Raw genomic sequence first — 24005 nt, 5'->3', positions numbered from 1 at the left:
TTACCCTCTATTTGTCCCGGTTGTCATTGTTACTGGGGCTGAAAAGTGGGGGAACAGGAATAGTGGGGAAGTCCCCTGAAGGGCACAATTGTTCTGGTTGCAGCTCTCTGAGAGGATTTCAGTTAGTTTTGGAGAGATCGACTCTCACCTGTTGTGTCTTGAATCAAGTGAAAGAAAATCTCCCCAGTGAAACAAGACTGCAAAAAAGCTTATCAGGGCTTTAACCTCTTGGCACTGAGCACACGCAAATATACGGCCTCTCGGCAGCCGGGCCTTGGCGCCGAGCAGCCGCATATTTGCATGCAATAGAGCTGTGCCGAAAGCGCGCTCCCGGCACAGTTACCGGCGGCTAACGGAAAGCTCCCGTTCGCTGGTTACGATCAGGAACTTTCCGATCGTATGACAGCAAATCACAGTGGTCACATGACCATAAACCCTGCCCCGGCTCCCGGCATTCTAAACCCCTTAAAGGGCCAGCAGTCGCCGGCTCCAAGGGCTTAAACAATTCCCTGCTCTATACAAAACAAAAGCAGGTTTTGGATTTTGATTTACTTTAACGATATCAACTCTCACTCCCCCCTCACCTTTTCCACTTTGCATAGCCTAAAGGATACCTATGCTGAGAGAGTTCTACTACTGTCACTACTTCTGAAAATTCTATTTGCCTGGCTGTCAAACTGATCTAGTGGTTTAAAGTAATTGTAAAGATTCTGATTTTATTTCAAATAACAAACATGTTATACTTAACTGCTCTGTGCAATAGCTTTGCACAGAGCAGACCCAAACTTGTTATTTTTGGGGGGCCCCGCCCCCCCCTCTGAGTGCCCCCAGTAACATTCCTCTTGCTACGGGGGCATTCGAGCTGGCTCGCTCCCAAACTGTTCTCCTGTGAATGGACATTGCCCAATAACACACAGAGCGCCCCACCCCGCTCTCTCCTCATAGGCTCACTGGCTGTGATTGACAGCAGCCCAATGCTCCCACTGATGTGTGAGCCAATGAGGAGAGAGAGACCTGGGAGAGCCACTGCACATCACTGGATCGAGATGGGACTGACAGTTGTATACAATGCAAATTATTCTAGCAAAGCCAAACACATTAGCATTTAAAATATTCCCTGAGGGAACCCTGTCATTCGTATACTTCAGTCTGGAGCCACTGCTGTGGCTGATATTCCGGAAAACCTATTTCTCTATCGTTCGACAGATGCAGCTCTGCTTAATCATAGACTCATAGGGTTATGCTTCTCCTTCTAGGGATAGGCCCTAGGCGAAAAAAAAAAAAAACTTGTCCACACCCATGGGTTTTGTCCCAGTAAGCATAACCACTCAGGCTCTGCTATTCTCTAACAGTTTGTTCTGCCTAGTATCAGTGATGGGACCTAGCTCCCTGCTGGGACTTTAGTCAGTTCCTGAGGACCAAGATCCACAGGAACTACAAGCAATAGCCGGCTGGTATTCGCACTGGATAATCTAGCTCCATAAGTGAGCGTGAGCAGGTTATAGTACAGAGCTAGGCCTCGCCACGACAGTGGATGGGGACGAGCCTGCGAGTGGATCATCTCGCCGGGACGCAAATGACCTGGAACGCCCTGAATCGCAGCTTCCCCTTGGCTAACAGCACCCCCTTCCAGGGTGGGAGGTGATCTGTTTCGGAGTGGCGCGCACCTTATACCGTGGTATGGTGAGTAAACTGTCCCCCCAACAACCCCTGGAGGTCGTGGGGCAGGAGTGGGCCCCTCTCTGGAATGGTTGGACCTTAGGGGCTCCCTCGGTTCCCTGGCACCCCAGAGGAATAATCTGGTGTACCCTTTTTTCTCCCTCCCCTAGTAGGTTTCACCTTGGGGGGGTTATAATGCGTCCGTTTTGCCGCTTTTTTGAGAGGGATGGATCGTACTGGGTGGGTCCCTGAATGGGGACCCTTAGCTGCATTTTGTTCTGGGACCCCTTTTGTGGGTCCTGGAGACCACATGGCGTGCAGTTGGGTGCTGCCATTTTGCTGTGGTTTACGACCTATGTATTCCTATTAGTTTGTATGGGCAGCCATTTTCTAGGATTCCCCATTGGTAATGTATAGCGGCCATTTTCTTGTGGTCCAGGGGCAGGACTGGCATGCAACACGTTTTGTTTTTTTTCTATGAATGAGTCAAAGCTTCTTTTTCTTCCTTGCACTTTCAGTGTTACTTTTCGTTTTGACACTGATCGGAACTGCACGTTTTCTCTGGGCTCTGGTAACATTCTAGGGGCCCCCCTGTAGGCTTTTCCTCTCCTGCTCTGCTATATTGTTATATTGATCAGGGTTTGGGAGTCTGCAGCAATAACAGGGGGACCGCAATTTTTCCGCGGTCTTAAAGGAACATTGCCCAAAAAAATTTTTTCTTTGCAAATGGAATCCCAGGATAAAATCTCTCCTGCAGACCTCCTGGAAATGACTGCGGGACCCTCCGGCTTGCAGTTGCAGCCAGAGATTGCAGTTTTTCTGCGATGCCTGATGTCAAAAGTGGAGTCTGTTTGTTCTGGTGCTGCTAGCCGCAAACGTCCCCCGCCCTCACCTCCATCTGCAGGATCTTCCGATTCTGACACAGATATGGTCGCCGCATGAAGCAGACTGCCCGGAGGGGGTCTGTGTCTTCGCATTCTGACTGTAAAAGGGACCTGTCGCACGAGAACGTGCATTTTTGGAAAATTTGATAGTTTCTGTATGGAAAACTCTTAAAATGGCTGATTAACCCACAGCGTCAGGTACGCAGGTGTCTTTTAGCTCCCGCAAATTTCGCAAATCGGCTAAAATATTTCCTTGTTCTGACTTGTTTCACTCTATTGTGGATGAACAATGACGACTCATTAAGCACATGCTGGTGGTACCTAACCATTTTGCACCCCGTTATCCCTTTGCAGAGGCGGTAGCTAACAGGTGGGCTGTCCCACCGAAAGTGGATTCCCTGGTGGCCAGATTGAAAAAAAGCGACTCGGGTGCCAGTGGAAGCGTCGCCGACCTTTTCAGATCCCATGGATAGACTGGTGGTATCCTTATCCTGTCATGTACATGTGGCAACACATCACATGTTAAAAGCTAATTTTGTGAACGTTCTCATAACATGAATGGGTGAAGTTACTGAAGACTAACTTGGAAACGACACAGCTTCCCCCTGCAGTTCTGGAGCTGTTAGACCAGTTGGTCCAAGCCCTGGTGTTTGTGTGATATGTCCCTGGACTTGGCCTTATTGATGGCCAGGACGTCAGCAGTGGGGATTGCTTTTAGGCGCATGATATGGCTGAAATGCTGGTCGGCTGACCAGACTTCTAAAAAAGCTGTTGCTGATCTCCCTTTTACAGGGGAGAAGCTATTTGGAGCCTCTCTGTGGGTGGAAAATCCGGACCTGCAGACAAGCCCCCTTGTCTGCAAGAAGGGGCGCCCTCACCCGAGTCTGGGGTGGAGGGACGGCTTCGATTCTTTCAGGAACCTTGGACTTCCTTGATCCAGGACAAATGGGTTAATGAATTGATCCATTTCGGATACAAAATTGAATTCCCGTCTTTTCCATGTGGCAGGTTCTTCCCGTCCAATCTTCACTTGTCTCCAGCCAGGTTAGGGGACTTCCGAGGGGCAACACAATTTGCTATTGCAAGGGGTGATTGTGTCGGTTCTAGCTCGGGAACGCTTTAGAGGGTTTTATTCAAATCTGTTCACTGTGCCCAGGAAAGTAGGCAAGCTAGGCTGCATCCTAGATCTCAAGGCTCTGAACCGCTTTGTGTGAGTACAGAGATTCCGGATGGAGTCCATCCGTATGGTACTACTACATCAGGGAGATTTCTTGGCCTCCATAGATATCAAGGGTGCATATCTACAAATCCCTATCTACGCTGGACACCAACGGTTTCTTTGCTTTGCGGTAGCGGAGCAGCATTATCAATTTGTGGCATTACCCTTTGGTCTCGCCTGCGCTCCCAGGGTGTTAACAAGGTTCTGGCTTCTGTGTTAGAACAAGCTGCAAAATTTGCAGGGGACGATTCAGTCATTGTATGACAACAAGTTGTCTTCCCTGAGAGTTTGCATGCAAGCTTTGGGTCTGATGGTGTAAACCGTCAAAGCGGTTCCGTTTGCTCAGTTTCATACAATACCCTTGCAGAGGGAGATTCTGGTAAAGTGGAACAAGGATCCGAAGTCCTTGGACTCCTTGATTCGGTTGAGCCACAACACCAAGTCTGCTCTGTTGTGGTGGATGCAGTCTCTAGCATTATGCCAAGGCAAGTCCTTCCTTCTGTTGTTTTGGACGGTAGTAACGAATGCCAGCCTGACCGATCAATGTTTTGGAACTCAGAGTGATCAATCTTTGTCTGAGTCATTGGACGACTCGCTTCCGCGATTGTCCGGTTAGGGTTCAATCAGATAACGCCACGGCGGTGGCCTACATCAATCACCAGGGGGGCACCAGGAGTGTTCTGGCGGCCAAGGAGGTGGCCGAGATTCTGACTTGGGCAGAAAGGTTTGTTTCAGCCCTCTCTGCTGTACACATCCCAGGTGTGGAGAACTGGCAGGCGGATTACCTGAGTAGTCAGGTGTTGGATCAAGGGGAGTGGTCCCTACACCCGGAGGTGTTTCACATACTGTGTGTTCGGAGGGGGACCCCCGAGGTCGATCTGTTTGCCTCTCGTCTCAACAAGAAGGTGCAGAGATTCATAGCCAGGTCTCGTGATTCTCTGGCCGATGCTACAGACGCACTGGTGGCTCCTTGGGATCAGTATCGGCTGATTTATGCATTTCCTCCATTGAAACTTCTGCCGCGACTTCTGTGCAGGATAGAGGTGAAAAACATTCCGGTCATTCTGGTGGCTCCAGACTGGCCTCGTCGGGCTTGGTACGCAGACGTGTTAAGAATGGCCACAGGGAACCCTTGGAGACTTCCTCTCAGGGAAAATGTGTTGTCTCAAGGTTCGATCTTCCATCCTGCTTTACAGTCGCTGGCTTTAACGGCATGGCCATTGAAAGTCAGGTTTTGAGAGATGGGGGTTTCTCTGAATCTGTAATTCCCACTTTCTTGAAGGCTAGGAAGTTGACTTCCAAAAAAATCTATCATTGCACGTGGAAATCGTACATATCGTGGTGGGAATCACTGAAGGTGCACCCTCGCTTGTTTTCTGTCGCCAGGGTTTTGGCCTTTCTACAGAAAGGAGTTGAACAGCGGTTGGCCTTGGGTACTAACAAAAGCCAAGTTTCAGCTTTGGCCATATATTTTCAATGCCCATTAGCCATGCACGTCCTCACCCGGACGTTCCTCCAAGGTGTGTGCCATTTGGCGCCTCCGAAGCGATCCCCGTTACCGCCATGGATTCTCAATTTGGTGCTGTCTGTTCTTCAAAAGCCTCCTTTTGAAAAAAATTCGGGCGATTTCGCTGCTTTCTTTGTCTCAGAAGGTTGCCTTCTTGGTAATGATCACTTCTCCCCGCAGAGTATCTGAATTGGCGGCGTTGTCTTGCCACTCACCTTATCTGGTGGTACGCAGAGATAAGGTGGTACTTCAACCTAATCAGTCGTTCCTTCCTAAAGTGGTTTCTGATTTTCATTTAAATGAAGACATTGTACTGCCTTCCGTTTTCTCAAAAACTTCAGCATCCTAAGGAGTAGGCCTTTATTCTTTGGATTTGGTTTGGGCTATCAGGTTTTATTTAGAGACCACTGTGTCCTTCCGAAAATTGGACGCCCTTACGGATGGACCTCGTAAGAGACTGGCTGTGTCTGCTGCAACCATTTCCAGATGGATCAGACAAACGGTGGTACAGGCCTATTCACTGAAGGGTCAGGTTCCTCCTTTTCCAGTGAAGGCGCACTCTATTAGAGCGCTGAGTGCCTCTTGGGCTTTTCGCCATCAGGCGTCGGTGCTACAAGTTTGTAAGTTGGCAAGTTGGTCGTCTGTGCATACGTTCACTAAATTCTACAAGGTAGATGTGTTGGCTTCCGCAGATGCTTCTTTTGGCCGCAAGGTTTTGCAGGCTGCAATTTGAGGGAACCCCTTTTTTTTGTTTATCTTTGGGGGTTCATTGTTTTCGGGGGAGCTCCAGTTGTTCCTGGTTGAGCTGTTTTACCTGGTTTGCTACGTTTGGCCATTGGGACATTGTTTTTTGTTCCTGTCTTGTTCCCACCCCTCATGTTTTTTTACTACTGTAGGACATTCCTATGAGTCTATGATTAGGCAGAGCTGCGTCTGTCGATGAACTTCAGAGAAAAGGATTTTACGGTAAGTGCTTACAAAAATCCAGTTCTATCGTTCATTGACGGATACAGTCTCTGTTTTTCATAACAGTAGGGTTACATTGCCCCCTACAGGAGTAGGACACTAAGCAGAAAAAAATTATGCCTGTGGGCAGTCCCAAGAGGTATACTCCCCCTCTCTCTCTGCTATAGGATGTCCGTTTTATGCCTAGTCAGGAGTAAGGACCTAGTTCCTTGCTGGGATCTCTGGTCCTGGCAAAAGTTTTTTTCTATTTTTTTTTCTCCGTATTTTTTTTTTTTTGTAAGTTCTACAAGCAACTAAGCCGGATCTGGGCAGCGGGCCGAATATATAGATCCAGTGGCCGGCCAGAGAGCACGCACAGACCCCAGCTCCACACTAGGTCGGCCACGCTCGGGACTGGCCCTGCGAGTTAAACGTCTTGCCAGGTCGCATGCGACCAGGTCTAGGCCCGAGCCGTAGCTTTCCTATTGGCTGACAGCCCCCCCACTTTGGTGGAGAGGGGTTCTGTCAGGAGATGGTGCCCTCCTGTTCCAGGTATGGTGAGTAATTGTTCCCCCCTCTCCCCTGGCGGGTTTTGGTGGTTGGACCCCCGGGTTCCCCTCTGTCCGTTCACGCACCCCCCTTGCCTACCCACCCCCCCCCCCCTCCCCCCGGCACTAAATTGCTTAGTGCGAGTTCTAAAATCCAAGATGGAGTTTGTTCGCACTGTGGTGGCTTCCCTACATCAGGGGGATTTCCTGGCCTCCTTAGACATCAAAGATGCCTACCTTCACATCCCGATCAGTGCAGGACATCAACGGTTTCTGAATTTTGCCATGGGAGAGGATCACTATCAGTTTGTGGCGTTACCCTCTGGTCTTGCCTCTGCTCCTCGGGTCTTCACAAAGGTGTTGGCTCCGGTCCTGGTGCTGTTACGCCAGCTGGGGGATATCGGTGCTGGGGGATATTGGTCCTGGGTTACCTGGATGATCTGCTTCTCTGTGCAGAGTCTCCCACGGCGCTGGTGATCAACTTGGAGGTAAAGTCTGGAGGAGTTCGGGTGGATTCTGAACCTTCAGAAGTCGCCCATGGTCCCTTCCATGAGACTGGATTATTTGGGCCTGACTTTTGACTCTGCTGGGGTATTTCTTCCTCCGGAAAAACTTAAACTCCAGACGGCGATTCAGCTATTGCTGTCCAGCAAATGGTCATCCCTTTGGACATGTATGAGAGTTCTGAGACTGATAGTGTCCTCCTTCGAGGTGGTTCCTTTCGCTCAATTCCACACGAGGATCCTCCAGAAGGAAATCCTTCTCAAAAGGAACAAAGATCCCAATTCCCCGGACAACCAGATCCAGCTGAGCCAAGTGTCCAGGGGGTCCCTGATAATGGTGGATTCGGTCCTCGACGCTCAAACAAGGAAAATTGTCTTCCCCTATATTGGACAGTTGTCACCATGGATGCCAGTCTGTCCGGATGGGGGGGTGTTCTTGGCAGGATTTCATCTCAAGGGGTCTGGTCCCTGGAAGAATCCAGGTTACAGATCAATGTTCTGGAGCGATCAGGCTTTGTCTAGTCCACTGGACGGAGTACATTCAGAGCTGTCCAGTGCGCATTCAATCGGACAATGCCACGGCTGTGGCTTATGTCGATCACCAAGGGGGCACCGGAAGTGTCCTTGCGGCCTTTTAGGTGGCAGGCATCCTTCAATGGGCGGAAACGCTTTGTTCCAGCTCTCTCCGCCATTCACATTCCAGGAGTGGAAAATGGGTAGGCGGATTACCTCAGTCGACGGAATGGGAATGGTCTCTCCATCCGGAGGTGTTCCAGCAGTTGTGCTGTCGTTGGGGCAAGTCGATCCCAGTAGAAGTAGATCTGTTGGTGCCTCAGATCAACAAGAAAGTGCAGCGGTTTGTGGCCCGCTCTCGGGACCCTCTGGCCACAGGCGCGCTGGTGGCTCTGTGGGATCAGTATCAGCTGATGTATGCCTTTCCCACTCTCAAGTTGCTGCCAAAACGTCTTTGCAGGATCGAGGCGAAAGGGATTCCGGTCATCCTTGTGGCTCCGGACTGGCCTCTCCGAGCTTGTTACACCGTCCTGGTCAGGCTAGTCGCAGATGTTCCTTGGAGACTTCCTCTCAGGGAGGATCTCCTGTCTCAAGGGCTAATCTTCCATCCTGCTTTACAGTCGCTGGCTTTGGCGGCTTGGCTGTTTAAAAGCCAAGTGCTGAAGGACAGGGGATTTTTTGCTTCAAAGATTCCCACTCTGCTTAAAGTGAGGAAAGAGACTTCTAGAAAGATCTGTCATTGTACGTGGAAGTCGTATATTGCGTGGTGTGAGGCTCTTGGGGTTCCCCCTCGCTCTTAGGGCTCTTTCACACCGTCCGCCTCCGTAGGCGGATCCGTGTTGCTCAGCGGGGATCGATCCGCGATCCCCGCTGAGCGGGCGGATGACAGCTCCGTCTCCGCTTGCAGAGTGGAGAGGGAGGTGTCTCAGCCCCCGCTGCCCTCTATGGGGGATCGGATGAGAGCGGACCGCCTGTCCGCTCTCATCAGATCCAATCCGATTACTGAACGGATGGAAAAATAGGGTTTCCATCCGTCCAGATTTCACGGACCGGATCGGATGCGGATGGCAGCGGGTGTCAGCGGAGGTGTCTCCGCTGACACCCGCTGCCCCATAGAGCTGCATGGAGGATCCGATCAGATACACCTAAAAAACTGACAGGCGGATCTGATCGGATCGCCCGTGTGAAAGAGCCCTTACTCGGTTGCTCGGATCTTGGCTTTCCTTCAATGGGGAGTTGATCAAAAATTGGCCTTGAGGGTCAATCAAGGGTCAGGTTTTGGCCTTGGCAATTTTCTTCCAAAGGCCAGTAGCCGCCCATTCCCTGGTGCGTAACTTTATCCAGGGGGTGCAACGCCGGTGCGACCTCTGTTGCCACCTTAAGACCTTAATTTGGTGCTGTTGGTTCTCCAGAAACCTCCCTTTGAAAATATTCGGGAGATTCTCCTGCTTACCTTATCCCAGAAGGTGAATTTCTTGGTGGCTATTACTTCTGCGCGCAGGGTGTCGTAGTAACTGGCGTCGTCCTGTCGTTCTCCCTATCTGGTGGTTTACAGGGATAACTTGGTGCTTCGTCCAGATCCGTCCTTCCTTCCGAAGGTGGTTTCCAGTTTCCACTTAAATGAGTGCATTGTACTATCCTCCTTGTGTCCTAAGCCTAAACATCCTAATGAATTTGCACTGCATACCTTGGATGTGGTTCGGGCAATTAGGGTGTACTTGGCGACTACTGAGTCTTTTCAAAGTCAGATTCGCTCTTTGTACTCAAAGATGGACCAAACAAAGGGCTGCCTGCGTCTGCAGCAACTATTTCCAGATGGATCAGACGGTGGTGCAAGCTTATTCAATTAAGGGTCAAATTCCTCCTTTCCCTGTTAGGCGCATTCTTCTCGGTCGCTTAGTGCTTCCTGGGCCTTTCGCCATCAGGCATCTGTGGTTCAGATTTGCAGGGCGGCTACCTGGTCGTATGTTCTTACCTTCACAAAGTTTTAAAAGGTGGATGTGCAGGCATCTGCAGATGACTCCTTTGGCCGCAAGGTTTTGCAGGCTGCTGTTTAAGTGTGTTTTAGTCCCCCTTGAGGGTGTTTAAGAGTAGAGTCCTATGTTGCCTGTTTGTGTAGGGTTCAGCCTTGGAGAATTGTTTTCTGCTGTTCTGACCCCTCATGTTTTATGTCACTGCTTTGGGACATCCCTACTGTTATGAAGAACAGAGACTGCGTCCGTCAATGAACGTTAGAGAAAATTGGATTTTTGTCTTACCGTAAAATCCTTTTCTCTGAAGTTCATTGACGGACGGAGTACCCGCCCATCTATTTTGAGTTGGGATGGTATTGTTTTCTCTGAAACTGCTTTGTTACAAAACTGACATCCTATAGCAGAGAGAGGGAGTATATGCCTAGTGTCGTCCTCCTGTAGGGGGCAGTATAACCCTACTATTATGAAGAACAGAGGCTGCGTCCATCAATGAACTTCAGAGAAAAGTATTTTACGGTAAGACAAAAATTCATTTTTTTAGCATTCAGTTTATGCATTCAGTGTTTGCTTAGAGCATTGAGTTTGCGAGAAATGCTTGCCAGAGTATTCATCTTCCAAACATTAAGCATTTAATTTTTTTGCAGTGACGTCTGCCATAAAAATGTCAGACAAAGAAGAACATCTCCGAGTCAGCGAATGAATGGCTTCCTGCATGAAACTTCTTCATCGCGACCTACCTCAAGTGGAACACCACCTACTACCACCCAGACCAGCATAGGTGGTTCCTCTGTTAGACGCACACGTGGACAATCACCTGACAGTGCCTCTGCACCTTCTGCTAAATTTCACACAGTCAACAGAGTGAGACATAATGCGGCAAGCTCCTCTTCGTCTTCAGGTGAGTACAGTAAATTGATTTTTGTCACCTCAGTAGCAGTAATAAACACTGCATACCCCAAAAGCTTTTAAATACTGTCTTTGTGGATTAAAAAGGCAAATCTTTGTTTTCTTTCGTCCATTGACGGACACAGCTCCAGAATCTTCTTGACCATTGGGCTTTGCTGTCCCCTACAGGAGAAGGACACTAGGCAGGGAAAACCTTTACCACGCCTGTGGGGAAGTCCCAGGGTAATATATCCAACCAACCCTAGTCAAAAGTTAGGACCTAGTTCCTTCCTAGGATCTCTGGTCCTAGCATTTTTCTCTTTTTAAACTGAATTTTTTTCCTCTTTTATTTTCTGTTCCTGTGAGAACTACAATTAACTGCTGGACTGGGCGACGGACAGGATATTCTAGATCCTTACGGTTTCCCTTGTCCGGCCAGGGAGTACATGCAGGCCTCAGTTCCGCGCTAAGTCAGCCGCGACCTAACCCCACTGGACGGGGGCTGGCCAGCGAGGGCGCATATAATCTGGTCCCGGCCAGTCGCAGCGGGCCTCCTGGCCCACAGCACCCCCATTCCGGTGGTGCGGTGGTCTGCCTGGAGCAGTGCCCACCCGGTATGGTATGGTAAATATTGTGTCCCCCCTTTTCCCTGATGGCCTTTTGGGGTGGACGTGGGCCCCTTCCTGTGACGTTCGGACCCCCTCCCTGGGACAGTCGGACCCCCGGGTTTCCCTCCTTCCCACACAGCTCCCCCCCCCCCCCCAAATATGTCAGAGTCCCCTTGGGACCACACCTAGCTCCTCCCTCCTCCAAGGAGGGGCTGACCTTACCTGTCAAGATTCGTTCTGGGAGTGTCAGGCGGCCGATTGGGGGGGGCACGCGTGACGCAGGCAGAGGAACGCAAGGTTTTCTAGGGGGAGTTGTCCTGTTTGGGGCTCCTGCCAGGGCCCCCCTTTACTGCCAAAATGCTCCCTGCGGGTCCTGGGAGCTGCGGGAGCATTGCGGGGAGCCGCCATTTTGTTGTGGATGGTGGCCTGTAATAATGACGGCCAGATTTGTGTAGTCCAGCAGCCATTTTCTTGTGGTTTCCCATTGGATAGAGCGGGGGCCATGTTTTTGGAGCCTTATGGGTGGTGATTGTGGCGATGGACTTCTAGTGCTAACTCATGGACTTCCTCTTTTTCTCTGATTGACACATAGTGTGCTGCATCTGAGACTCTCCCTCTCTGCTAGAGCAGCTGCTGGTTGTGCTGGAACCTGTAGTGCCGCTGGTGTGGTGCCGGGGGGGGGGGCACTCCTTTTTGCCTGTGTGGTTCCCCCCTGGTTAATCATGGAGTCCGTGGAGCACATTTTCACCACCTGATCCCCTCTCAGAGGCGGCGGGCCTTTCTGAGTCCCAGTCCACCTTGTCTGCAATGGCGGCGGCCCTGGAGTCCTTAGTGTTTAAGGTTATGGTCCTGCATAAACGGACCAGCAAGAAGCATCCCAATGCCTTCGCCTACCTCCTCTGTCTCTTCAGATCTTGAGTCTGATCTGGCCACCGTGGGTGCGATTTGCCCTACTGGGTCTGCGTCCACGCACCCCGAGTGCTCTCATAATGAGGATGATTCCTCTTCTACTTCAAACGCGTATGAAAAAGCGCTGGTGGATGCATTGATCGTATCGGTGCTGGAAACGTTAAATATGGAAGCTGCATCGGAGGCGCCAGTCACCTTCGATACCCGGAAATCCTCAAAAGGGGCAGAGGTTTTTCCTTTTCCTGCCTATTTCGGCAAAATTGTCACGCGTCAGTGGGGTTGGCCTAAACGCAAAGGGGCGGTGCCTAAGCATTTTGCAAGAAGGTATCACTTTGAAGAGTTCCTGTTAAGGAGGACAGTCACACCTGTGGTGGATTCTCAGGTTTCCAGGCTGAAAAATCCATTCTAAAAGCCGGAGACAGTTCCACTGGAATTAAAGACCCTTTTGATAGGAAAGAGGAGACCTTAGTCCGACACATTCACTATGGCCGGTTCAGTCCTTAGGCCGGTGTTCACTATTGCCTTGGTGTCCTAGACCTTGACGGAATGGGGAAAGCTTTTGGGCCAGGATCTATAGGGGGGAACAGCTTCCCCCTGCCTTTGCTGAGCTGGCGGAACCAGAGGTTGCAGTTTGTCTGTGATGCCTCTCTGAATGCGGCTCCCTTAGTTTCTAGGCTGTCAGTGACAGCAGTGGTCCTTCGGCGCATGATATGTCTAAAATGCTGGTCTGCGGAAGGCCTTATTGGATCTCCCCTTTTTGAGGTATCGCCTGTTCGGGTCTTTCCTGGATGAAATCATTAAGAGACTTACAGGAGGGAAGAGTACTCTCCTCCCACAGGCTTCCAGGGGCAAGGAGTCTCATCGCAAATGTGGTCCTGTTTTCTCGGCTCATAAGCCGCCTTTTCGTTTCTCAGGACAAAGGTTCCAAGAGACCCTGGCCTGGTATGCCCAGAGCAGGTCGTTCCAGGTCTGCAGACAAGCCCTCTTCTGCCTGAAGGGGTGCCCTCACCCTCATTTGGAGTGGGGGGGACGTCTTTGCTTCTTTCCAGGCCAGTGGAATTCAAGACAGAAGGATCCACGAGCTGATTCGGTCTGGCTACACGATCGTATTTCGGTCTGATCCTCCAGAGAGCTTTTTTTCCTTCCAACTTGCGTTTGTCTCCAGACCGTTTGCGTGGTCTCTTCAGGGCGGTACAAGATTTGCTACTGCAAGGGGTGATTGTAGCAGTTCCAAACTCGGAACCTTTTTGGTGTTTTATTCAAACCTGTTTTACAGTTCCCAGGAAGGAATGCAAAGTTTGTCCTATCCTGGACCTTAAAGCCCTGAGGAGCTTTGTGCGGGTACAGAAGTTCTGGATGGAGTCTTTTCGTACGGTAGTGGCATCCCTTCACCAAGAGGATCTTCTGGCCTCAACAGACCATTCCTTCTCTAGCTGATTGGGCTTTTGAAATGGACAAGATTGAACACCTAGAACATATGATGGCCTGGGATGCTGATAACCGTGAATCCCATAAAATTAAGTGGACCGTGTGGTTATACTTCTGGTTTTCCTCGGCTTTTGTAGCAGAGGAATCTGACAATGCTTCCCCTGGGACCTCCCATGTATAGGTGGCCTTCCCCTTCCTTTCCTGTACCTACATTTCCCTTTGCCCCTTTCTCCCTTCTCTTTTTTTTTTTTTTTTTTTTTTTCTCTACATTTTCTTCCCTCTTCCATTCTTCCTTTTCCACTTTTCTTTCTGCTACCCTTTATTTTTCTCCTGGGTCTCTTATTTCTGATATATTACTTTGGTTTTATTTCTTATATCACCACTATATACTCATTACAAATCTGATTTGATCTGTAAAATTACATTAATAGTGGTCTACGGAATTCATTTTCTATGGAGATTTCATATATATATATATATATATATATATATATATATATATATATATATATATATATATATATACTCTACCATCTACCATGTCCTTTATTTTATCATAACCCTGTGATGTTTGGTTTCTTATTACTACGATAGTAATGTGTGCTTATACAGCCACTGAAATAGACTAACATGCTCATGTTTATTCTATGTACTGTTTGAAACCTAATAAAACAGCTTCAACATTAATATTCCTCTCTTAGGTGTATATTGTGTACACAATGGATTTAGCACATGGTACACATAACCTGTAATGTAAAATTACTTTTGTGTCACTTTGTGTTAGTAACGTGTTTTGTGTATATCCTTTATAGAGAGTGACACCGACTCCTCTTCATCCTCTTCTACCTCTGCTTCGGCACATTCCTCCCGTACGTCATCTTTTAGCTCTGTCGGTAAGTCCTATGACAAAACTAATTCCATACATAAAAATATAATAACTCCAAAGGAAGAGCCACTAATAGCAGGCACAGAGGTCACATGTAACAATGTGAGATATACCAGTTTCTTTCATCCCAGCTGTGTTGGGTAGGTTTATCAGAAAATTATTCTCTATCTGAAAGGGTTGCATGAAAATGAAGTTGAACTGGATGGGTTAGTGTCTTTATTACACCTTACCAACAATGGAACTATGACATTTTTTCTAGAAGTATGAAAAGTTTTGTGTTTTTTTCATTGCATTTAACCACTTGAGTACCAGCCTGTAATACCCCTTCGCTATCAGGTCATTTGTCAGTGCTATGATAGTTTGAAAATTACTCCATCATAGGGTGCTGTACCAAATAATTTTTATACAATTATTTTGAGACAGAGAGCGCTTTCTTCTGGTGGTATTAAGTGCTGGGTTTTTATTTATTTTTTTACTATAAAAAGGAAAAAGACCAAAAACGTTGAAGGAAAAGTTCACCTGTTGACAAAAAACAATTGCACATATTTTGCAGGTAAAAAAAATAGCATTTTTTGTTTTGGGAGCCTGTAAAGCATTGCAACAGTGATTTGCAGATCAATGAAGTCATGCAGGTCTCCGGCCGATCTGTCAGTGCATCTGCTTGCTCGTACCTTGTACAAGGAAACCAATACATGCTGACGGGATGAATGAATGAACTACCACAACGTTCACAGTGCTGTGGTAGTTCATTGAGAGCTACAAGCCAGCAGCCACTAACTTGTAGTTTTTCATTTTCGAAACACTGTGAATGAGTGACACGGCTGGGTGAGCAAAGCACTGCATGTCCGCATTCTTTTAAAATTGTATCAGCTAGCAGGGGAGGAAGATCCCTGCTAGCTGTCAAAGCGGAGGAGTGGGGGTCTGCTCCTTTAAATACATGTTACACTCTTTGTAACATATGAAAGGTGAACTTATCCTTTTAAAGGAAAAAAAAAAAAGTTTTTTGGGTTTAAAAAAAAAAAAAAAATGCCAGAATAGTAAAAAAATCACTGAAATTATCCTTTTCTTTTGAAAGTAGACACATTTTTTTGCAACTTTTTTTGGAAATAAAGAAGCATCCCAGTACAGAGGGGGTTAAACACAGAGTTCAGTAAAGGTGTACAAGATACATGCATTGTACAGGTAATACATAGAGGAAGTAGGCAGTGATGGGTTTTATGTACTGGTCACATACAGTGGGAGGATGGCGCTGAAGGTATTCATGATCAAATGGGCATGATAAGGGAAGTGAGGGTTATTATACAGGTCACATAGAGATAGCATTATAGCGAATATGTGTAGGAAGGAAGGGGGCAGGAAAGAGTTAAAAAATAAAAATCTGTCACTGCAGCTGCTGATCCATTCATTTGGTGCCCATTGAGAAGGACTGATATCTTTCCTTTCCCTGTAGTAAGGGGAGGGATCAGCACAGTAAACAATTCCATGTGATTGCTGTGATGACCTATCACTGCAATCTCGTAATACCCAGCTGGGTATATGCACGGTACACAGAGTTCACCTGGCAGATCAGCCACCTCCGGTCTGTTTATCCAGTGTCATGCACTTGGTAAATAAAGGGTCACCAAACTGATAAGCGCACAGTAATAAAGTGGTTAAGCCCTCCTTATAATTCCTAAACTGTTGGCAGTCTAGCAATCTCAGATGGGTCTGCTTTCTTATTACAACACTAGGATCAATCATGTAAATATAGTGGGCACATTTTCATTTTTTGCTATCTGTTTGAAAGTTTGTGCAGTGACCTGCATCAGTATCTACAGGACAAAACCAGATAAGCATTTGCAATCATGTTTGTAAGCTTAAGGTTTGCCATTGCTGATCCTCGCCTTCAAACTTTCTTGTTGCTAGGCTGTCAATGCTGGACACCTTGCTTCAGTTTTGTGTCCTTGACCCAAAATAGCTTCATTAAGGACTTGCCTTTTCTCCAACTTTCCAGATCTGCTTACTTGTTCCAGGTCAGTGACACAAAAAAGCCAGGGGGTAAATATAAGTGTAACTCTTTTTTTTTTTTTCGTAATAGTCCACAATATCTGCACCTGCCTTTCTCACAAAACAGGTTTGTTTAAAAAAAAAAATGCAGCTCATATTTATCTCTTCAAACATCCCCCTGAAGTAAGAGGTCTGTATACACATAGTATGCCCATGCCCCAATTGTTTTGGTCTTTTGAGAACTATAACTTTTCTTTTTTGTTTTAGCATCTCAGGGCAATAACCAAAGGAGAACTGTATCTGTCAAAAGGAAAATTCCAAGCTATTCTGATGATTCAGACTCTGCATCTGAGGGAAACTCTCATCAGGGAACAAGGAAGAAAACTCTGCGTAAGTGCGCTGCCATGGCAGCCAGTAAGATAAAGTGTATGACTGATGTGGAAGACAGTGCCTCCACTTCAGATAGTGACTGTAGCGCAAGCAAAAACAGCAGAAAACTGCCACCCCGGACAGCTGCGGCAAGGGCCAAGAAACTGCTCTTAGATGGCAGTGAGGAAGAGACCGCTTTAAGAAGTGAGAGCGATCAGGAGCGGCGAAGGAGGAGAGCTCCTAAGACACCACCAAGGACTTGTTCAAAGCCCTCCCGAGTCCCACAGAAGTTAAACACTGACTCCAGCCTCTACAGTTCAGATAACAGTGTAAAATCCCCATCTCCAAAACATTCTTCAAGTGATGATTTGAGCAGGGAAGACCACCATGTCAACGGTGGCAACCAAAGCAGGGATGAGAGCTTGGACTCTCCATGCCCTCGCCTGGCCACAAATGCTCGTAGGTGCGTTGTGGAATCTGACTCAGACTCCTCCTCATCCCCAGAAAGTGTTGTGACAGTATTAAAGAGAGCCCAGAACACTCTCAGCCATAGACAGCCACAGGAATGTAGGGTAGTCCTGACCAATGTTTGTTTAACTGGGGCTAATGCATACTTACGAAGTCCTTGTCTAGACAGACCATTGCCTCGGACTGCACATCAACCAAGAAGCTCTGAAAGTGACTCTGATTCAACATTTGAAACTTTGGTCAGCAAAAAGCGAAAGAGTGACGCATCCTCGGTAGCATCTCCTCCTGATAGAAAAACAAAAGTATTAAGCGGCTCCGAGGACGCCTCCAATTCAGGAACGGAGTATAACAACTGTAAGTTCTCCAGCTCTGCAGAGAGTTCATTGTCTAAAATGAACAACGGAGTCCAATTCTCTGATTCAGGGTCCTCTCTCTCAGATAACTCAAGCGTCGTCAAACACAGAACGAACAAGAGGAGTCCTTCAGTGAGACCTAAAGCAACTGATCAAAAGAGGAAGCGGGGAAAGAGCAGCAGCAATGACGATTGGGAGGATCGGAAAACTGGAAGCCGCAAAAAGTTAACTCGTCGCACTAAGATCCGCACACGGAACCAGGGCAAAAGGACAGTGCGATATGACGATACCGAGAACGCAGCTCAGAGTGATGAAAACTTGAATGGCAGACAGAGTGGAACTACCTCTGTGAGGAGACTGACCCCCAAAGAAAGGGCCAGGCAGTTCTTACGATAACCAACAAAGCAAAAAATGTACTGACTTTTCTAAATGTTGAAATTCAGGGAATATACTTCTATTTTTCTACAGAAAGAGAAATTATGAATGTGACTACAAACTGTACATGTTTGACTTGCACTTGTTATATTAAAGCATTATCAGTACAGATGCCAACATGTGCCTCGAGATGGGGCAGGGGACATCTGGTTGCGCTAACTAATGGTATTTTCCGAGGTTTTATAACCCGCAGGCTTAGTTTTTTGCAGTGAGTGTCTGTTACTTAGACCCTCATTTTATTGCTAGACTTATCAGCCATTGAACTCTAATTTGCACAGTTTAAGTTTACAAGTGTTTTTTTGGGCTTTGTTTTGTATTTTCATTTTATTTATTTTTTTTTCTTTTTATAGAAAAAAAAAATTCAGGTGCAGAATACACAAATAGTTTAACTCTATTTTCCTTAAAACTTGAAGATACCCTTTCTTCCCATAATACATATCAGTGCCATTCATTTATTTCTAGTCTCAGAAAGCTAAAAAAAAAAATTTTCTCTAGTGCACGTATAGTTTCTCCTTTTTACAGGATACATTCTGTCATAACCAGAGTATTAGATTACCATATCATGTTATGGTAAAGGCCAACATAAATTGGGGATAGATGAGGATAGTATGCCATACCAGGGTATAATAAAGGGCAGCACGAGAAACTGGGGGACAAGAAGAGTGTATTGTACAATATTTTATTAAAGGGCACTATAAAAAATTGAGGATAGATAAGAGAAGATTGTGCTGCTTACATGCTCTGCTGTTTCTTCCACTTTGTCTTGTTTAAAGCTGAAATCCAGGAAACTTTAAAATTTTCCCTTGAAAATGTTCATTTAGTCTAGAATTTGGCAAAAGCAATTTTACTTACTCGATTCTCTGTTCCCCCAGCAGACACTCCCCCTTGCTCCAGCAGTGGACTGTCCCTCAGCATCCAAAGCAGAGCGATTTGTCCCTGAATCATATTTGATAATGTCCGGACCTTAGACCGCTGGAGCATTAGGGAGAAGAGGCTGTGGGGAGTGGTGTAGCAGCACGAAAGAGCCCTCAGGAGTGGAGAATCGAGCAAGTAAATACACTTTTTCATATGCCCCTTGGACCTAAATGAGCAGTTACCTTTGCAGTGTGCGTGTGGGCTCAACTGAGAGAAAATGCAAGTTTCCTGGAGTTTACCTTTAAAGGGAACTTGTCACAAATTAGAACCTGTGCAGGAACCCTCTGATCGAAACTGCCACTTTGTCTACTTGCAGGTTGTGGACAGTCATGTGAATACTCAAAAAAAGCAACCAATAAGCTTTAAAGTGACTTTTCTGTAAATATTAAAACTAAATGATCCCCTTCAAAGAAAACATGTACATAGTGGTGTAGGCAGCAGAAGGTGGTGTGCATTCCTTTGTTTTTTATTTACATTGGCGCTTTAATCGTTTTAGTAACAAAAAGTTGCTTTAAAACAAGCTATTGCTGACCTTTGAGACCCCATTCAGACTGGGGCGACATGACTTGGTGGGGCGACCTGTGAAGTCGCAGTGCACAGCGTGCACCGCGACCTCGGCGCGACTTGCACGGACTTCACATAATCGAAGTCAATGCAACTCGCCTCCAGGTCGCCCCAAAAGTAGTACAGGACCCTTTTTCTAAGTCGGAGCGACTTGTGTCGCTCCTATTAGAACGGGTCCTGTACTATTCAATGGCGACCGACCGCGACTTGTCAGGCGACCAAGTCGCCTGACAAGTCGCGCTAGTGTGAATGGACCCTGAAGCTGCAGGCAGAGTAGAGTAATTCATCGTCAAAGATAAATAAAAATTAATGATGTCCTGCTACAAAATAACCTGAAGGGTGTTCACTAGGGTTGGTGGTCAGGGCTGTGTGCAGGTTATTCACGTTTTTCCACACCTAATTCAAGAAAACATGTTTTTATGGAGCAGGTATTATGCAGTCATGCTGAAACAGTAAAGGTCCTGTTTTAAAATGTTGCTACAAAGTTAGAAGTGCATAACTGTCTAAATTGTATGCAGCGTTAACGATACCCTACATTGAAAAAAGCTGAATTTGGGTAATCCTGGAGGGGTTCCCATATGCTTTTGGACATATAATGGGATTCAATGGTCAGGTGTCCACATATCTTTGACCTTATAGTATACCTGTACAGTAAATATAAAACATTTGTGTGTGAGGAGTATGTTTTGTAGCTGTAAAGCGCTTAAAATGCTAGATGTTCACAAATTAGTGACAGGTATGCTTTAAAGTCATGATCTGAGATTTTTTGGGTGCTGTTGTCTTCCCTCTGCCCCCATGCATTATTGTACCTGTTCACTTTATATAAGATCTCTACCATTCGTGTATAGCTGAAGGCACATAACATATAGGCAGGTCTATGAATCACTCAGATAACTTTAAATTAACAGAAAAAGGGCTGTAGGTATAATGTTTTAAAATTGTACTTTACCAATCACCAGCTAGGACAGCCTATATTGCACAACCAATGCATATTGAGTGCTTAGCTCTCAGTACTGGGAGTCTGACAGTGTTAGTTTGTGGGCCTTTCTGCACTTAAAAAACATGTGAAAATAGAAACTCTACAAAGGAGTTGATTTCCTAAAACAAGAGTGCAAAATCTGGTGCAGCTCTGCAAAGAAAGTAATTAGCTTCCAAAATGTTTTTTTTTTTTTGCAAACTCTAATTGAACAAGCTGATCAAATTTTGCACACTCCAGTTTTTGTAAATCAACCCCAAAGTATCTCTAAATTTAAAATTTTCCCATAAAGCCTCCCTTAAACCCCTTAACCCATGAGATTTATTTAACCTCCCTCCCAACACAAAAAAAAATTAAACAAAACACCTAATCATTGAAAATAAACCTACCCCTAACATAAATCTTTCAAACAAGATTCGTTCTGTTTCTGTGTCAAAAGCTGCCCCAACAAATCCTTAGTGTGTCTGTTTAGAAAGTATACAGCTTGCATACATCTGTACAAAAGATGAAAGAAGCTTTTCTCCTAGTGGCTAATATGAGTATCTTGAGTGCCTGTCTGTTCTTTGAGGAGGCTTTTTAACATGTTGGAAAACAATTGATAGAAGAGTAGGAAATGGTGTCTGAGAAGGTTTTCCTTTATCCAGTTCATGGTGCAGCTGTTAGTAGTCATTTACATTCAATTGGACTTGTTTTCTGTAAAGTTGAAGGCTGAGAAAGTTGTTTGGATAAGCAAAAATAAGTCTTCACCATTACAAAACAACTACTACTAGCTCTAGGATTGGTTTTCACAGGGAAATTGAATTTTGAACTTGGTGGTATAAACCTGTGTTGTGTAGAAAAGGAGAACATTTTTTACATCTATAAGACTTTTCAGAAAAGCTCTTCATGTCCGTGCAGATGAATTGGATGCAAAACAAAGTTAGGCACTTTGTTTCTCGACTCTACATCCCATTCTCTAAACACCTCAGCCAAGGGATGTAGCTTCAGTTTCCTTGTCTTTGATTGCTAGCAGGATCTCTTTGTGGACAACCTACAGCACTGGCTGAATAGCCTGGCTTTGTGATAGAGGTAACACACTGCCAATATCTTTCCAATGTAACCTTTATCAAAGGAGTGTATGGCTGGAAAACCATCAATAGTATTACTACTTAATGGAATGTTTCAACATTTTTCTTTGTCTTCCATTGCTTTCAACAAAATAAATTTGTGTTAAATAAACCAACCTCAATTTGCGTTGGGTAATACATTTCCATCACGTGACAAAAACCTTTATTTCTCTTTTATTCGTTGATGGACACCGTTCCTGATCTTAACCATTGGGTTATACTGCCCCCTACAGGAGTAGGACACTAGGCAGAAAATAAAACTGGCTATGCCCATGGGCAGTCCCAGGGTGTATACTCCCTCTCTCTGCTATAGGCACTTTTTTTTTTCTTCTGCCTAGTCAGGACTAAGGACCTAGTTCCTTGCTGGGATTTTTGGTCCTGGCAATTTTTTTTGTTTTTAGGTAGAATTTTTTTTCTCTTGGACTTTTCCTGTCAGATCTACAATCAACTACAGGACTGGGCGACGGGCTGGATAATATAGATCCTGTGGTCACCCCAGTCTGGCCAGCGAGCGCGTGCAGACCTCCACTCCGAGCTAGATCGGCCGCAACATAGCCTCACGGGGGCTGGCTGGTCTGTGAGTTAAACGCCTCGCGAGGTCGCATGTGACTGGAGCTCGACCCGAGTCGCAGTGTTCCTCCTGGCCGACACCCCTCCCCTATTTCGATGGAGAGGGGCTCTGGCTGGAGCGGTGCCGGCCTGGTTCCTGGTATGGTGAGTAGCTGTCTCCCCCTGGAGGGTTTTGGGGTGAACATGGGCCGGGTTCCCCACCTTCCCATCAGACACTCCCCCTCCACAATGCTAGGGGCTGTTTTGGTCGTCTGGTTCACCTCCTGGGGTAGGGGCAAGGCGCTAGCTCGGGGAGGTTGCGCCGCCGGCGACTGGACGATCGACTGTTCGGGGGGGGGGGGGAGTTGCACCTGGTGGGTGCTCCTGCCTGGGTTCCCTCCTGGGTCCCTGTAAGCCTTGTGCCGCCATTTGATTGTACCTGTGCGTGAGACCCTAAAGATGGACGACGGAGGCGCAGGTTCTCTTTGGCACTCACAATCCATACAGAGCAGCAAAGGTGTTTCCTTTCCCTGCCTATTTTGACAGCATTGTCGCTAAAGTGTGGGGATGACCAAAGCATTCCCTTGGGGTCCCTAAGTGCTTTACTAGGCATTACACTTATGATGAGTCCCTTCTTAAGAAGTGGACTGTTCCACTGGTGGTGGATCCTCCGGTTTCCAGAATAAACAAGGCAACCATAGTTCTGGTTGAAGAGTCCCCGACCTTTAGGGATCCGGCTGACCAGAAAGAGGAGGCTGTGGCCCTTAATATGTACACTCTGGTTGGTTCGGCAAAGAGGACGGTGTACACCATTGCCCTGGTGTTGCAAACTCTGATCGAGTGGGCTAAGCTCTTGCGCCTTGACCTGGAGGGAGAACAGCTCCCCCCTGCCTTTGCCGAGCTGGAGGGAGGACTAGCTGGTCTGGGGGCTGCAGTTTAACTGTGGTGCCCTTTTGGATGCAGCTCCCCTAGTGGCTCGGCTGTCTGTTTTGGCAGTGGTCTTTCGGCGTGTTTTTTGGCTCAAGTGCTGGTCTGCGGATCAGACTTCTAAAAAGGCCTTCACTGATCTTCCTTTTCAAGGAGATCGCCTGTTTGGAGCTACCCTGGATGACATCATTAAAGGTCTCACAGGAGGGAGAGTACTTTAATTCTGCCAGCTACTAAGGGCAAGGAACCTCATCGTAGACGTGGGACTTCCTTCTCAGTTCATAAGAATTTTTTTTTCATCCCTCAGGGTCAAATGACAAGGGCTCAAAGCCTTTCAGGGCCTCCTGGAGGATCTAAATGAACCTGGTCTGGCAGGGCTTCTCCAGAACTGCAGACATGGCTTTTCCAACATGAAGGTGCGCCCTCACCTGTATTTGGGGGTAGGGGGACTTCCCTGGTGCAAGACAAGTGGGATCACAAAGTAATTTGATCCGGCTACAAGATCGCGTTTCGCTCTTGTCTGAACAAATAGGACAAGACTCCGCAGTCTCTAGTCAATCAGATCCAGCTGAGTCGGGGGAACGAAGGAATCCCTGATGTGGTGGCTTCATGCTTCACGGCCATGGCTTATGTCAATCACCAAGGGAGCACAAGAAGTGTCTTAGCTGCTCTGGACTTTGCCGGCATTCTAAGGGGGGCAGAACGGTTCATTCAAGCCTTCTCCTCCGTACACATTCCGGGGGTGGAAAATTGGCAGGCAGATTACCTGAGTCGGCAGGCATTGGACCAAGGGGCGTGGTCCCTTCATCTGGAGGTGTTTCATCAACTGTCTCTTCGGTGGGGCACCCCTGCGGTGGATGTGTTGGCAGCTCAACAGAAAGCTGCAGAGG

The 24005-nt window shown here is 47.0% G+C and overlaps 1 protein-coding gene across 1 annotated transcript in view; it reads left to right on the top strand.

Annotated features, from left to right (window-relative positions):
• LOC309545909 (bromodomain and WD repeat-containing protein 1-like) overlaps positions 1-18411 on the top strand; it is a 348182-nt gene extending 329771 nt beyond the window's left edge. The window contains exons 38-40 of the mRNA XM_082245330.1: positions 10396-10649; positions 14394-14474; positions 16721-18411. Of these exons, the coding sequence (XP_082101456.1) occupies positions 10396-10649; positions 14394-14474; positions 16721-18039 (1654 nt within the window). The 3' untranslated portion in view covers positions 18040-18411. The remainder of the gene's footprint in view (positions 1-10395; positions 10650-14393; positions 14475-16720) is intronic.
• The last annotated feature ends 5594 nt before the right edge of the window (positions 18412-24005 follow it).

The sequence above is a fragment of the Pelophylax lessonae genome, assembly GCF_965119305.1.
Source record: "Pelophylax lessonae genome assembly, chromosome: 2".
NCBI lineage: Eukaryota > Metazoa > Chordata > Amphibia > Anura > Ranidae > Pelophylax > Pelophylax lessonae.
Note: the sequence above shows the minus strand (reverse complement) of the source record. Positions and strands in the feature narration are given on the sequence as shown.